The sequence below is a fragment of the Triplophysa rosa genome, linkage group LG16 (genome assembly GCF_024868665.1).
Source record: "Triplophysa rosa linkage group LG16, Trosa_1v2, whole genome shotgun sequence".
Taxonomy (NCBI): domain Eukaryota; kingdom Metazoa; phylum Chordata; class Actinopteri; order Cypriniformes; family Nemacheilidae; genus Triplophysa; species Triplophysa rosa.
In genome coordinates this window covers 2,854,537-2,867,812 of record NC_079905.1, presented here as the reverse complement: position 1 = coordinate 2,867,812, position 13,276 = coordinate 2,854,537, and the positions used below count along the sequence as shown (strand labels likewise).

The window sequence follows — 13,276 nt, the reverse complement described above, 5'->3', positions numbered from 1 at the left end:
TATATGGGGGGGGGGGATAGTTGCAGCCAACACGTAAATGCAATAATCACTGCATAAAGCAGTTTTTTATATTACATTTTACTTAATTTTATGACTCACAGAACATAAATGGTACAAACGTGACTGTCCAGTTGAAGTTTAAGCTGCCGTTGAGGAATGACTCTAACCTATCCAGCATTGTCAGCCCAAACACTGCAATGTTTCTCAAAAAAAAAAGTGAGGAATGTATGACATTAGCATAAAATGGTGAGAATCTCTAATGGATCGTAACATTGACTGACATTTGCTCAATGTATATAAAGATGACGTAAAGCATTTTATAACCTGTCACACCCCAGAAATGCTTTGTAATTGTTTTTACATCATACACGGTACATGAAAATAATCGTCTTCATGTATATATCAGGGTACTACAGTATTACATGTGTTAAAAGAGTTAAAGAGGTCATTGTACCTTCTCATTCAATTTAATATGATCTACGAGAACACACAAGCAGAGACGGACCTCAAGAGAACACACAAGTTTTATTTGCAGCTCATACTTTTATTGATCACTTTCATATAAACAAACCCATCTGCTCTTCCCATCCTACATCCGATGTTGTGATAATTCCCCTGCTTTTCCGTCAAAGGATTTCTGTAATACTTGGGTTAACCTGTGCAAGTCACCTTCAGCAATCCCTCTCTCACCCGGACCTGAGTCAACATCAGTCCAGATAGTCCACTGACCCCCCAAAACCCTCCAGATGACCCTTTACACGACATCAACTCAACCAGCACTCTGAAAGTTACTCCTCTGGTCTAGTGTTCTCATCCTCCTCTTCCTCTCCTCCAGATATGTTCTGATTCATACGAGACAGCAGAAGAGGAAGATTAATCGCACTGGTCTGTTCTTCATCATCGTCGTCGTCGTCATCATCTTTAGGAGGGTAGAAGCGACGGGCCTTGGCCACGAAATCCTCAGCGGCGTCCAGATAAATGAGCCGATCCTGAGAGAGAAACGGAGATTTGGATTTTCCAAACAACTTTACAAAACACCAACCGAACCATACAGTCATGATTTAAACCAAACATCCACCAAAACATTCTCTTATATAGGACAAAATCATTATTTCACAAATAACTTTTTAAAGACACAAACTCGATTGTTGCAAATCACAGAAATTGATCGTTTGTAGCTTCTTTCAGTTGAAGTTTAGGCTAATGTATATTATCTTTAAAGTCCCAGTGAAATAAAAAATGATCATTCTTAATTCTTCATGAAATATTGCAGCGTTTATTGTAAATAGTTTATCAATATGGGTCATTTTCTTTTTTAAATTCATGTACCCTCATTATCTTCAGTTAAAATCTGAAAATGCACTTCCGCCCTGTAATGTAATGATCCATCTCAAATGACGCGGAGCATCCGTTAACTCCTCCCCTTCGACTGTCAGTCTGCTGCCAGTTTCATTTCAAAATGCCATGGCTGTTTTTACACATCAGATCAATTTGCAGGGAAAAACGCAAGCCACGCCCACTAATTTTCTCCTTTGAAATTCCTTTTCACCCGGAAATGTGTCAGAATTAAAAAAAAAAAGTAAAAGTAAAAACGATAGCGATTCACAGGGACTTTAAAGTTAAAAACAATGATTTCTTATAGAATGTTTTTTTAAAGTGAGCTGTACCAGTATGAAGAGGTATCTCTCGGGCGGCGACTCTTTACTGTTGAATATTGATGTCTCAGTGTGGAGAGTCTGGAGGAGAGTCCGAGCGGTCGCTGCGTTTCTCATGCGGTCATATGAAGCGCTGGCAGAGACAGTCAACAGAGACTCCGCTTCTGCCATGAAACCTGAACAAACCACACATCTCACACTCATAATCCTTCAACATTTTTCCTTTAAGATAGATTTGACCTTTTTTTCATTTTTGAGTCATATACAAAATTGTATGTATTGTAAATATTGTAAAGTCTGGATGCATCCAGGGATCGATCTTTTAATAAAGGTCCATTCCCACACACCTACGCATAACTTATTCTTACCCAGGTTCTCTAAAATCATCTTCCATTTATCTCGCACCTCTCTCCTGACCTCTCTCATGGCCTGAATATCGACGCTCAAACGCCGGTAGCCCTAGGATATAAGTGAAACCATCTTGTTCTTTCACTTGACAAATGACAGAAACTGAATTGAATTCATTTGTCCATGTGTGTGTGTGTGTACCTGTGACCCTCTGCGGGTTTGGGCTCTGCACTGCAGCAGGTTGTAAAGCATCCGGTCATCGTCTCTCTCTGAGTGGGAGGAGTCTCCCGGCTCATTCCACAGGTTGGTCTCTTGGTCCCGCTTCTTTTTGGCCTCACGGTCAAAATATTCTAACGTCTCATTACTGACACACACATACAAACATATACATGTGGAACAGCATTCAATGGGCTGAAAGTTTGAAAATGTATAAACAAGAATTTAAAGGGACAGTTCACCCAAAAATAAAAATTCTGTCATCGTTTCCTCACCCTTTTGTCATTTCAAACCCATATGACTTTCTTTCTTCCGCAGAACACAAAAGAAGATATTTTGAAGAATGTTGTTAACTGGTCCCCATTCACTTGCATTGGTTTTGTGTCCATACAGTAGAAGTGGGGCCAGTGCTGTTCGGTTACCAACTTTCTTCAAAATATCTTCTTTTGTGTTCTGCGGAAGAAAGTCACACAGGTTTAAAATGACAAGGGGGCGAGTAAATGATGACAGAATTTTCATTTTTGGGTGAACTATCACTTTAAATATTTCCGTTAACAGCTGAGCTAAGTGAGAGTTTTATAGTGCTGGAGAAAGTAAAAAAAAGAAATTAGAAAATAATAAGCAACTAAATAACTAAAGAAAGTTATACGTGAACAAGCCATTGCGTAATCCAAAAAAGAAAGACCCTCAAATCCACAGACCTGATCAAAGGTCTCTTCTCTTCCTCATCGTCGTCGTCACAGCAACAACAGCAGCAGAATCGCACACAGAACCTCTTGAACGCCGCACCCATCACCAAAACGCATAAATACAGACAAGGATAAAAGTGCACAAAGATTAGATGGAAGAAAGATGGGCAGATGTTCACCAGATGAGCGTTAGAGACCACATCATTCTCTCCCAGCAAATATCAGTGACATCCCTGAAACAGAGAAAAAAGACATGATATTTGTAAAGAAAATCTTGTACTATATTTGTTCTGTTGTTACTCACACTAAAAAACTATCCATGAGACGAAAGCATATGAAGCATCTTTTGGGATCCGGAGAGCGACTGAAACACTTCTGTTCCTCTCTCTGGAATGAATAGCATCACGGTTTAGTCATGAGTTAGTTCAGCTTAACCTGAGGCCATCTCCAACCTCTAAAATAAGCAACTCAGATGTGCTTGATCCTTCCGTGAACGTACAAAACAAACTCCAACAAAGCCGTGCAAAATGATCTTTGGATTACACAAAAGCATTACATTCTGCTGCACAATCTCAGTTCTCAGTTTCAAAAGCGCTTCAGTGGAAATGATAAAGCAGTAAATGCATTGACTGAGCTTTTGATTTTGTTCAAAATTGCAAGTAAACTGTGATTTTGTGAGCGAGTTGCTCTATCTTTCACATAAGAATAAATAACTGTGATTTTGTAATATCGTTTTTTAAATTATAATAGCAAAACACATTTAGACTGAATCCAAATACACATTTATAAAACATTTGGCTCTGCATGCCGTTTAAAATCATTTTGCTGGCTTACAAGGACTTTTCAGCTGTTAAACGTCTCTTCGCTGAGCAAACTTTTCTTTTTTGGTGAATACACCACATTTCAGGCCACCGAACACAACACACCCATTGGCCTCATATTTGATGTTGTGTGTGTGTTTTTTTAAGAAAGGTAACACCATCTTTGTGATGGCCGAATGTGCCTGAACCAGCCTTTCACCTCATAAAAGATCCAAAAGGGCATGAGCGAGAAATCCAAGCAAATGTTACGTGTTTGAGACTCATACGAGGGGATCATAGGCTGTGTTCGGTCACATGGCACACAACACAACAGCCAACGGCTGTCCATTTAAAACACACTACTAATAATCATCCATGTGATTAAATCAGGGAGGAATTGAAAGGAAAACATGACAAAAATATATATTAAAATATGTATAATAAGCAATACAAAGAAATAAACACACCTCACTTGACGCGTTGGATAAAAGTGCCTTCACGTAAATGGGCCCAAACCATTTTTTAAGCCACACTTAAAAATGCATGAATATAGAAAACAAATGTCAAACTTGAAAAATGATCAAAGTATTTATTTCAAAGAAAGCACAAGCACATATTTTAAGGCAAATCTTACACCATTGTAAGAGACAAAGCAAATCTCTTTCCTTCAAAATAAAGACAATTTCTGGTATCTGTCCCGTTTTATAATGTACTTTCATACATTTTAAGTACAGCTTCAATATTAGAGCCACTACTTTTATTTTTGTTCTTTAGATCCACCATCGGTAACACGCATCCCACATCAGTCGTTTGTTATAATTATTAAACGTTGAATCATCATTAAAAACCTTTTCAATGACATGACAAATGTCTGTATAGCTTTACACGACCTTCCTGAAAACAGTATAAAAATAACAGAACTGCAACAAGTTCGTCGAAAATAAAAAGTGTCAGCAAACACGGTCAGTCTGTGAAGACCAAAACAGGGACAAAAACGAGAAATTCTGAACCCGTGTTTCAAGTGAGGCTAAAAGTAACAAAGGCACACAAATAAACAAACAAGAGCTTCAATATAAAGCACAGAAGGCCGTTTTAATGTCATCAGGCAACATTCACACTTTTTTGTATTACCGAGTAACCAAAACATTTTGTAATGTGCCATTACTGTATGTTAAACCCAATACCCTGTAATACATCAGATAGAGCAGTTTCTCTCTCCATCAAAGTAACAAATATTAAAAATAACTCCAAGGCCCTCAGTTCATGAAGGACACATGCAATAGTGAAAGTACTGAACGTAAAGTTTGGTGACTTAAACTGGTTTCTGTATGAATATGACATATGTGGACTTGTAAAGTGTCTACAGTAATTCTCTGTGAAAACAAGAAAACAAAAATATGATAAAGAATATAATCAGACAATGTGCACATTTCAACCGAAGGTCTGTTTTGTTCTTTTCATTCAACTGAGTTTCTGATTGCCATTTACGGAGGAAAATCTAATGTAGATGTCAGAATATAATTCTGTCCACCAGAGCTACAACAAATGTCAAAGATAGCATTAAACCGGTTATTATGCGTGATCAAACCCCTTTACATTAGCGGGTGAATCTCATGAAAACTTGTTTAGATCATATTCACCTTGAATGATGAAAAAATGAACCCAATTTTGGACCGTTATGATTTCATGTATTTGCATTGACAATTAAGCACATCACCATTATTAACCGGTTCTGTAAGATTAACCCACGACAAAACAATTTATGCATTTGAATAACAAATAAAGGCATGATGTCAGTATTTCGCTAACATTCACAGTTACTATCATGAGCAAACGTTATAGATGTATATATTTCCTTACAATGAAATAATACAGCATCTATGCTTGGCAATATAAGCCGATTACAAACCATACAAACTAAAACAGTATTTCTGACTAATGTATACGCATGTCTGGATTAAGGCATTAGTAAAAGCAGAAGAAATCACAGCATGTTTGGCTCAGAAGTTGAACAAGCCTTCTCATTTCAGTCCTTTTGCTTGAGGAACGACAGTGGCTTTTAGGCACAAATTATTTTACCGTATTTCCTCCATAGGTCCTGTCTATTTTATCTGATGTCCTCTTGTTTGTTGACAGTATATCCGTCCGCCCATGTGCTGCAATAGTTCGAGCGCAGTCAAACGTCTGACAGAAGAGTCTATGGCACAGTGTGATGTACGATGTGTTGGACGGTTCACATCACCGGTACGTCAGTTGAACTTCATTTATACGTTGTCTGAGATGAGACATGAACTCAAACATGGTGGCGGCAAGTGATTGGTGGATGAGGTAACGTGGCAGGCGACCCTGTCAGGACAGGAGAGATGTCATTCTAAAATACATCTGCATGGTTTAGTATCTAACATTGAGGAGATATGTTTGGTAATAGAACCCCTGGTGGTTATCTTGGATTTTGTGATATTTTGTGATCAGACGATCATCAGTTTTTTGGCTGTATGAATACTGATGTGACCTTATCAGGGCAGCTTCAAACTAGCTCCTACCTTGAGGTCTGTATTAAGCACCCAGATGAAGGTGCAAACGGATGGATTACTGCTGGATTTCAACACCACAAACCCACCGGGACCGTTCTCTCCTCTGAGACACACGACAGAATGAGAAAGGAGAAATGACTATAGGTTAGCGTTTCGTTCACAAACTAAAAGGTTACAAAGACAGTCCAACAGACCTGACGAAGCGTCCGCCTGATGGCGGCTTGCTGTTGTGATTGGTTCCCATTCCTGCAGAGACGTAGCAGTCTCGCCTGCGCTCCACCCGACGAACATTTACAAAGTCCCTGATGATCAAGAACAAAAAAGAGACGCTTGAAATTAAAACGCTTCAAATTCTTATTACAATATAAGGTTTTTATATATTCTATATTACAGTTATTATAATTGAATCATTATAGTACCACATTAATATACACTGAGGCAAGTATTCATGTGTTGCCCATGCTTTTTGGTAACCCATCTGTGCAAAGTTTACATTATATAATAGCATACAGTCTTGGTTGAGTTGCTCTGAGATTATTGATCATCATTTATGTTGATGAAACACACACAACAGACGGTAAAACAGTAAACGTGTTGACACCTGGGAGACACGACGCCTCCAGCAGCTCCTGCAGACACATCATATGACACCAGCGTGTTGTCATCCACCCGCTGCAGAATCTGTGGAGAGATCGGTGAAGATGACTTCCTGCACTGAAACAAATTCATCTTCATTCTCTGCTTTCGTAGATTTGAGTCATTTACAACATAATGTTTAATATACAGCTATGTGAAACAGGATTTCGGTCCGATGAGATTTGACTGTAGGCGTGGCTTCCAAAACAGAAACCAAACAGCATGGAGTGTTTGGAGTTTTTGTAGAGATACCTAACACTAGTGAAGGGACGGGTGCCGTCTTCAAATATAAATACTTTTGTGTGGTTTTGACAAATATGAATCAATAATTATTCAGCATTATCTTATTTTAAATGGATGATTTAAGCATGATTAAGAGGCCATTCAGACAGAACGCTCAGAAATGTTTTTTTTTTTAAAAGCGTAGCCTAAAATGCATCCTCCTCCATGTTGCCGTCAAATAAAACAGTTGTCATGCCAACTTGCTACTGTAAACATAAGCTCGCACCGCTTGCCCCGCCTCCAAATTCTTCTGATTGGTTCACTGCTTTTGGAATTGACATCGATGAGCAGCTCTGCATGTAAAAGTTGATTTTTTTTACTTCAACTTGCATCTTAAAAAATGCGCCTCAAAAAGACGCGAGCGTAATGGTCCTGCACGTCCATCAAACGCGTGTTTACATAGAAAAACAATGGGAAAGTAGCGCATTGGAATGGTAAAACGCGTTCTGTCTGAATGGCCCCTAAGACCAACCTTTTCTGATACAGCAAGTGGAGAATAATTCATGGTTTAAGTCTGTAAAGAACGCTTCGGCTCTCTCTTCCTCTGTGAAAAGGGACTTCTTATCATCATGTTTGAAAACATCTTCTGTTAGCGCACAATCTACCCTTGAGGAGTTTGTGTGTGTGTGTGTGTGTGTGTGTGTGATTGTATTGTTTCAGGAAAGTGAGAACGAGTGGAAAATCATGAGACAGACGTAACGTCATGTTTTAATTCGTATTATATATATATAGTATATGCCTGTCATCTTTGATAATCTCTAGGACTATATTGTCCTGTCTCATGACTCCAGAGGTGTTTGAGAGCTTTGTGTTCTTGTTTATCTATTGATAGCCAATCACGTGAGCTTGATTTACCCAAGTAATGACGTAGTTGGCTCTGTTAGCTTAAATACTACTGCACTTTGGATGTAAGGCAGGTCGGCCTGTGGAACTCCTTGAGAGTGCTGAAACGGATTTCTGCCGGCAAAACTACAAACTATGTTTCTTCAGTACATTTTCTTCTATTAATGGCATTCCTGACTTCTTGTCGTCATTCGTCGTAACTGGTCTACCGGTCTTTTCCTGTAAATGCCCGACAATAGTGTGAAGATGTGTTGGGATCTGTGTGGGATGATACCTGACACAAAGACACAGTTCTGTTCCACTGCACCATCTTCTCTGGCTGTAGAATGACCTCCTGATACACCAGCTCTGCTGTGCACTGCAGGAGAGCCTGAAACACGCGTAACAACTACAGTTTCAACAGAAATATCGACTTAATCAAAATGAGCTACATTATAAACAGAGGCAGTCAGTTATTTCACAAATAACTATATTTGAACAAATGATCTTATCTACATTTTAAATAGAAATATTTTATATCTAAATTGATTACATTTGAAACAGAATCATCACAGAAATATTCAGTTTTAATTATATTACTACTCTTGATTTGTAGTACATTTTAAACATTTTTTTATGAAAGCAATGAAACAGAAACTTTCTTTTTCTAAATGAACCCTTATGTGCTTGTGTGGACATTTTGTCCATTTCAATTTTTTTTTCATGCAAACAAACATACATTTTTCAAAAGGTGTGTATTTTATTTGAGTTTTAATATTTCACTCTAATTAGCTTTAATAAATGTTTTTTAAACTAGGCACACACAATTGTTACACTTTTTTGTAGATGGACAAAATGTCCTCATTGCAACCCAATAAAACTACTCATTTTAATCTGAATGCCATTTAAGCACAAATCATACATTCCACATAAAAATGTTTTCATTTTGTTGGCAAGGATTCAAAATAATGAAACATTCATAAATGTTATGACAATTCTAACTTTTCGAATGTTCACTATTTACTATTTGATGACGCTGTTTTCTCCATTTTAGTCTATGGAGCAGTCTAACCTGTTTTAAACGGCAACATTCATATTTTTAATTAATTAAAATGAAAACCAAATTTATCTCAAAATGTATCTATCTTAGTCTGGTTCTGTCTGTTTAAAATGACTTATAAAGCACTTTTCTCATATCATTCGTTGTCTTATATGTGAAAAATGTGAGAACTCATAACACTGCAAACCAAGTCTACCTACGGATACAAATACAGTGAACCTGAAGTCTTTAAAAAGCATTCGACTTTTTCATCGGATACGAAGCATACAAACAACAAAAAGTGACTATACCTTTAAAATAAATGTCTTCCCATGGAAGGGGATTTCTAGTGTATATACTGCATCTCCTTGGTCCTGTGAACAACACGTACTCATGTTACAGCTCAAACGAGCCCATAACCCACAAACCCTGCATGCATAGACATGTACGTACACTACTCTTCTCAAACTTCCAGTTTTCCTCTTGTGTCAGTATCTGTTCCACCACTGCCATGGCCTCCCGTCCCTGTCTCACAAACCCTTTCTCCTGAAATAAACCCATGTATGCTCATTACATCAGTTTTAAAAGTTAAAGCTTAAAATATAGTAATAAAATGCTGTGCAACAAAGAGTATGAACATCGGTGCCGACTGCACGATCACAGGGTCCGATCTGATTGGCTGGATATGCATGTGGCACAGATTTTGATCAGTCTGAAACAAAGTTGAGTTTATACATGAATGAATGACAATTTAAAACAACTATTAATACTTGTTCTGTTACTGCTTTCCTGCCAAGACCCTCTTCATCAAGGTCTTCGTCAGATCCTGCAAGTCAATTATTTGATATTATTAGGAGGATAATAATGAATAAAAGTCATAATAAGAAGAAGATTAAAATCTATTGTGATGTTACCTGCCAGGGACTCGGGTGGGGAATAAAACTGTCCGTCAGACACAGCCGTAGGGAAGATCATAGGAGCACGCTCGCACGCGGCGTTAACCGCTGCCAGATACGCTGCAGGACAATGAAAAAACAGCTCTATTACAAGGATGTTCACCTCTTTCCAACACTTATAAAACTTCACAAAAATATTTTGAATGACCCCATCTGAAATACATCCTCACCTCTCTCGTCCTCTGCTTCCTGTGTGAGCACTTTGAAATCCAGGAACCAGGTTTCCAACCACGCCACCACAAAAGAGGTGATCGGAAGAACGTAGCCGAAGGCATTCTGATTAAACAACTGAAAGAACCAGAAAGAACCGATCACTTCCCCATCTAATTTCTGTTACTATAACACGATGAACAGTTGAGGTTAGAGGACTTTCGAGAGATTCAGCTGAGGAACAAAGACTGGTTGAAACTCATTTAGATGTGTGAAAAATCTCACATCAGACAAGATGACTTTAGTGATCAGGAAGGTGCTGGTCACCAGGGTAGTGATCTAATAAAACAAAAACCAAAACTGGTGATGATATTTGAGTTGTACAACAAGAGCAAACGTTATTCTGCAAAATATGATTTTCAGGTGTTGCTCGTGTAGTGGCTTCTCTTACCGCAATAACCCACCAGTGTCTCAGACGAAATGCGGCATAACCGAGCTGCAAACATAGAAACCTGAACAGAGCTAAAACCTGAGCCACAGACAGAAAAGGGAAGGAAGTCATTTGTTAAATATAAAACAAAACTGGCCATGTAACAACGCCAATGGCAATTCTTAAAAATTGCGGTGTTCTTACGTGTCTTTATTGCATAAGGAGGCTTTGTTTATGAAATCCAAACCCAAAATTCACATGATCAGCTCAACATATGAAAGAGCGTGACATTAGCTGTGTGATTCTCACGCTTGGAATAAATTAACTGCTTCCCAAAAAACAAACTTCGTTTGCCACATACTCATATAGATACAAATGTATAGTATCATGCAATGTATAATGCAATGTTAGTGGCCTTGGATAAAAGCTAAGACTTGTTTACAAGAACACTTGATAATCAAGTATACAAACAGAAAATCTGTGTAGCTCAGGGTTTGCAGGTGTGATTGTGAACAGCTAAGAACATATACTGTAGATTATGATACTTACGAAGATATCAAAAAAAGACGACTTGAAGTTATAGTTAACGACCTCTTACTCAAGGCTGGTCCATATACTCTTATTGATCTGAGATAGAGAGATAATGTTTTGAATTTTAATAACTCTATTACAAATTTCCAAAGCTGCACATCACATTACCACACGGCAAAATATAAGGAAAACCTTATAGAGATAGAGAGATAGAGAGAGATAGAGACAGAGTGAGAGAGAGAGAGAGAGAGAGAGAGAGAGAGCGAGATTCACCTAAACTGCATAAAACAAAATACTAAGAATTCTAAAATAGGAAAAGTATGAAAACTAGTTTTTACTGAAATGAATGTGCCGATAATACAATTATCATTAAGATAATGCAAAACAGGAGTACACTGGAGTGGACAGAAACAGTTTTGTACATTTACTATTCGTGAGGTTTAAAAAGAATGGTATGCAAATGACAGAAGGGTGTGTTCACATGATCTCCAGCAGAGGAAGTGAAACAGACACGTACCATCATCTACGAGAAAGTGAAAATATCTCCCCACAGAAACGACGCACATATTAAAAAAGGAACTCAAAAGGGCGTCAAAGAAACCACACGTTCAGTGGGTTGCATGCAGGGCGAGAAGATCACCTAAAATCTTACGTTTAATTCGATGATCCAGAGCATGGAGATGAAAAGCAGATCGAACGTAACAAAGAGGCAGAACGTTCTGCGCACATCAGAGATGGCTTTCCTCTCTCCCGGGGGCAGCGGGGGGTAATAAGGCGAGGGCAGAGACAGAGACGCCTGGGAATACGACGCGTTGAGGGAAGCGATGGCCGGAAGACTCCCGCTCAACTCGCTGTAGTTCACGCCGCTCGGCATTCCTGCAAACATACAGCGGAGGAGGCACAGCACCTGAACGAGAGAAAAGATACGACACAATCTTAAGAATCTCTGTCTGGTCCTCAAGCGGAAGATAGTGGAAGAAAGTGATCAAAGGAATGGGTTGAAGACATGATCTGATCAAGCGGCCTTTGAGAACAGATCACAATCACGTCTGGAGTCGTGGGCCAGTGTGGAGCCTTTAATAGATCATATAGTAACTTATACGTACATTGATTTGAATGCCTTGCCAAACATTTAGTGATGTTATCTAATGTTGTTGTGGCACAGTCGGTATAGCAGTGCAGAGGTTGTGGAATTGATTATCAGTGGAAAACACATACTGTACTGTACTTTGAAAGGTCTGTAAGTTGTTTAGGATAAAAGCATCTGCCAAATACAACACAACACAGCATATTAAATATAGAACTCCAACACAGATGAGATTTGACTAAAATTGCAAGAATGATTTGTGACTTTGATGCATCAGTTAGAATGATAGATTTATAAACAGACCACAATACACACTATCATTGCACGTGTGTGTTCTTAAAAAAATTGTAACACTACATGAAAACACACATATAAACAAATAACTATGACAAATAACAATGAAAATGTTAAAACTGAAAGTAGAGTAATATCTGAACTACTGTCCTAGTAACCACCAGAAACCAACAATAATCCTGTCAACAGACATCTCTACAAAAATAAAACAAGAAGGTCTTAACGTTTCATCTATTCTTTCTCCCATAATCACTGCTTATTATGAAAGCAAGCAAAATAATAAACTCTCAAATGTGTTGTTATTTATTTCAAGTCAGCTCTGTCTTGTCCAAAGAAAACGACGTAGTTATAATCACATGAAATAAACGAGCCAGAGAACTAACAGACGAGAAGCAAAAAATCAAAAGCAGTTGTTGATTCTGCAAAGTCAACATGCATGCAATTCCTCATGTGTACACGAGCTTTAAATGTGCAAACAGCAAAATAAAAGCCCGTAAACAACCATAAGCAAACTATAACTATATATTCAAAACACTCGTAACTAATATTCATCACCAGCAACGGTATATTGACACTTCTGCGTCCAGTGGACACGTATATTACACCAATAACAAACTTGTACTTTAAAATATATGACGGACACTAAACCAGCGCACGTTATATCTGACGAAGATGAATAAAAGATATGTGTGTGTTCTGAAAACGCACCGGAAGCCGCTGAGAATAAACAATCAAACATAAAGTCAGAAACGACGGCGAAACTCACCAGAATCAGCGCATCATTCACCCTCTCTTCCGCAATAATGT

The 13,276-nt window shown here is 38.3% G+C and overlaps 2 protein-coding genes across 2 annotated transcripts; both read right to left on the bottom strand.

The window, feature by feature from the left end:
- Positions 1–502: 502 nt before the first annotated feature.
- Positions 503–3,306, bottom strand: mreg (melanoregulin). The gene is made up of 6 exons (XM_057354584.1): positions 3,213–3,306; positions 2,921–3,141; positions 2,205–2,367; positions 2,024–2,114; positions 1,668–1,831; positions 503–989 (listed from the first exon to the last, which is right to left on the bottom strand). The coding sequence occupies exons 2-6, from the start codon at positions 3,010–3,012 to the stop codon at positions 789–791; spliced, it is 711 nt and encodes a 236-aa protein (XP_057210567.1). The 5' UTR covers positions 3,013–3,141; positions 3,213–3,306; the 3' UTR covers positions 503–788.
- A 976-nt stretch (positions 3,307–4,282) lies between these two features.
- On the bottom strand, positions 4,283–13,276 carry stard3 (StAR-related lipid transfer (START) domain containing 3). Its single transcript, XM_057354558.1, is given in 15 exon segments — positions 4,283–6,054; positions 6,252–6,345; positions 6,437–6,544; positions 6,844–6,923; positions 8,278–8,373; positions 9,333–9,395; positions 9,475–9,567; positions 9,792–9,847; positions 9,936–10,037; positions 10,148–10,265; positions 10,413–10,466; positions 10,579–10,656; positions 11,107–11,184; positions 11,741–11,995; positions 13,236–13,276. Coding segments are annotated over 14 exon segments (1,362 nt in total). The 5' UTR covers positions 11,975–11,995; positions 13,236–13,276; the 3' UTR covers positions 4,283–5,946.

Coding starts and splice junctions, on each gene's coding strand:
- mreg (XM_057354584.1), bottom strand. CDS start 3,012: ATGGGTGCGGCGTTCAAGAGGTTCTGTGTGCGATTCTGCTGCTGTTGT. Junction 2,115..2,204: donor AAACCCGCAGAGGGTCACAG/GTACACACACAC, acceptor CTTATATCCTAG/GGCTACCGGCGTTTGAGCGT. Junction 990..1,667: donor AGAGATACCTCTTCATACTG/GTACAGCTCACT, acceptor TTTCTCTCTCAG/GATCGGCTCATTTATCTGGA.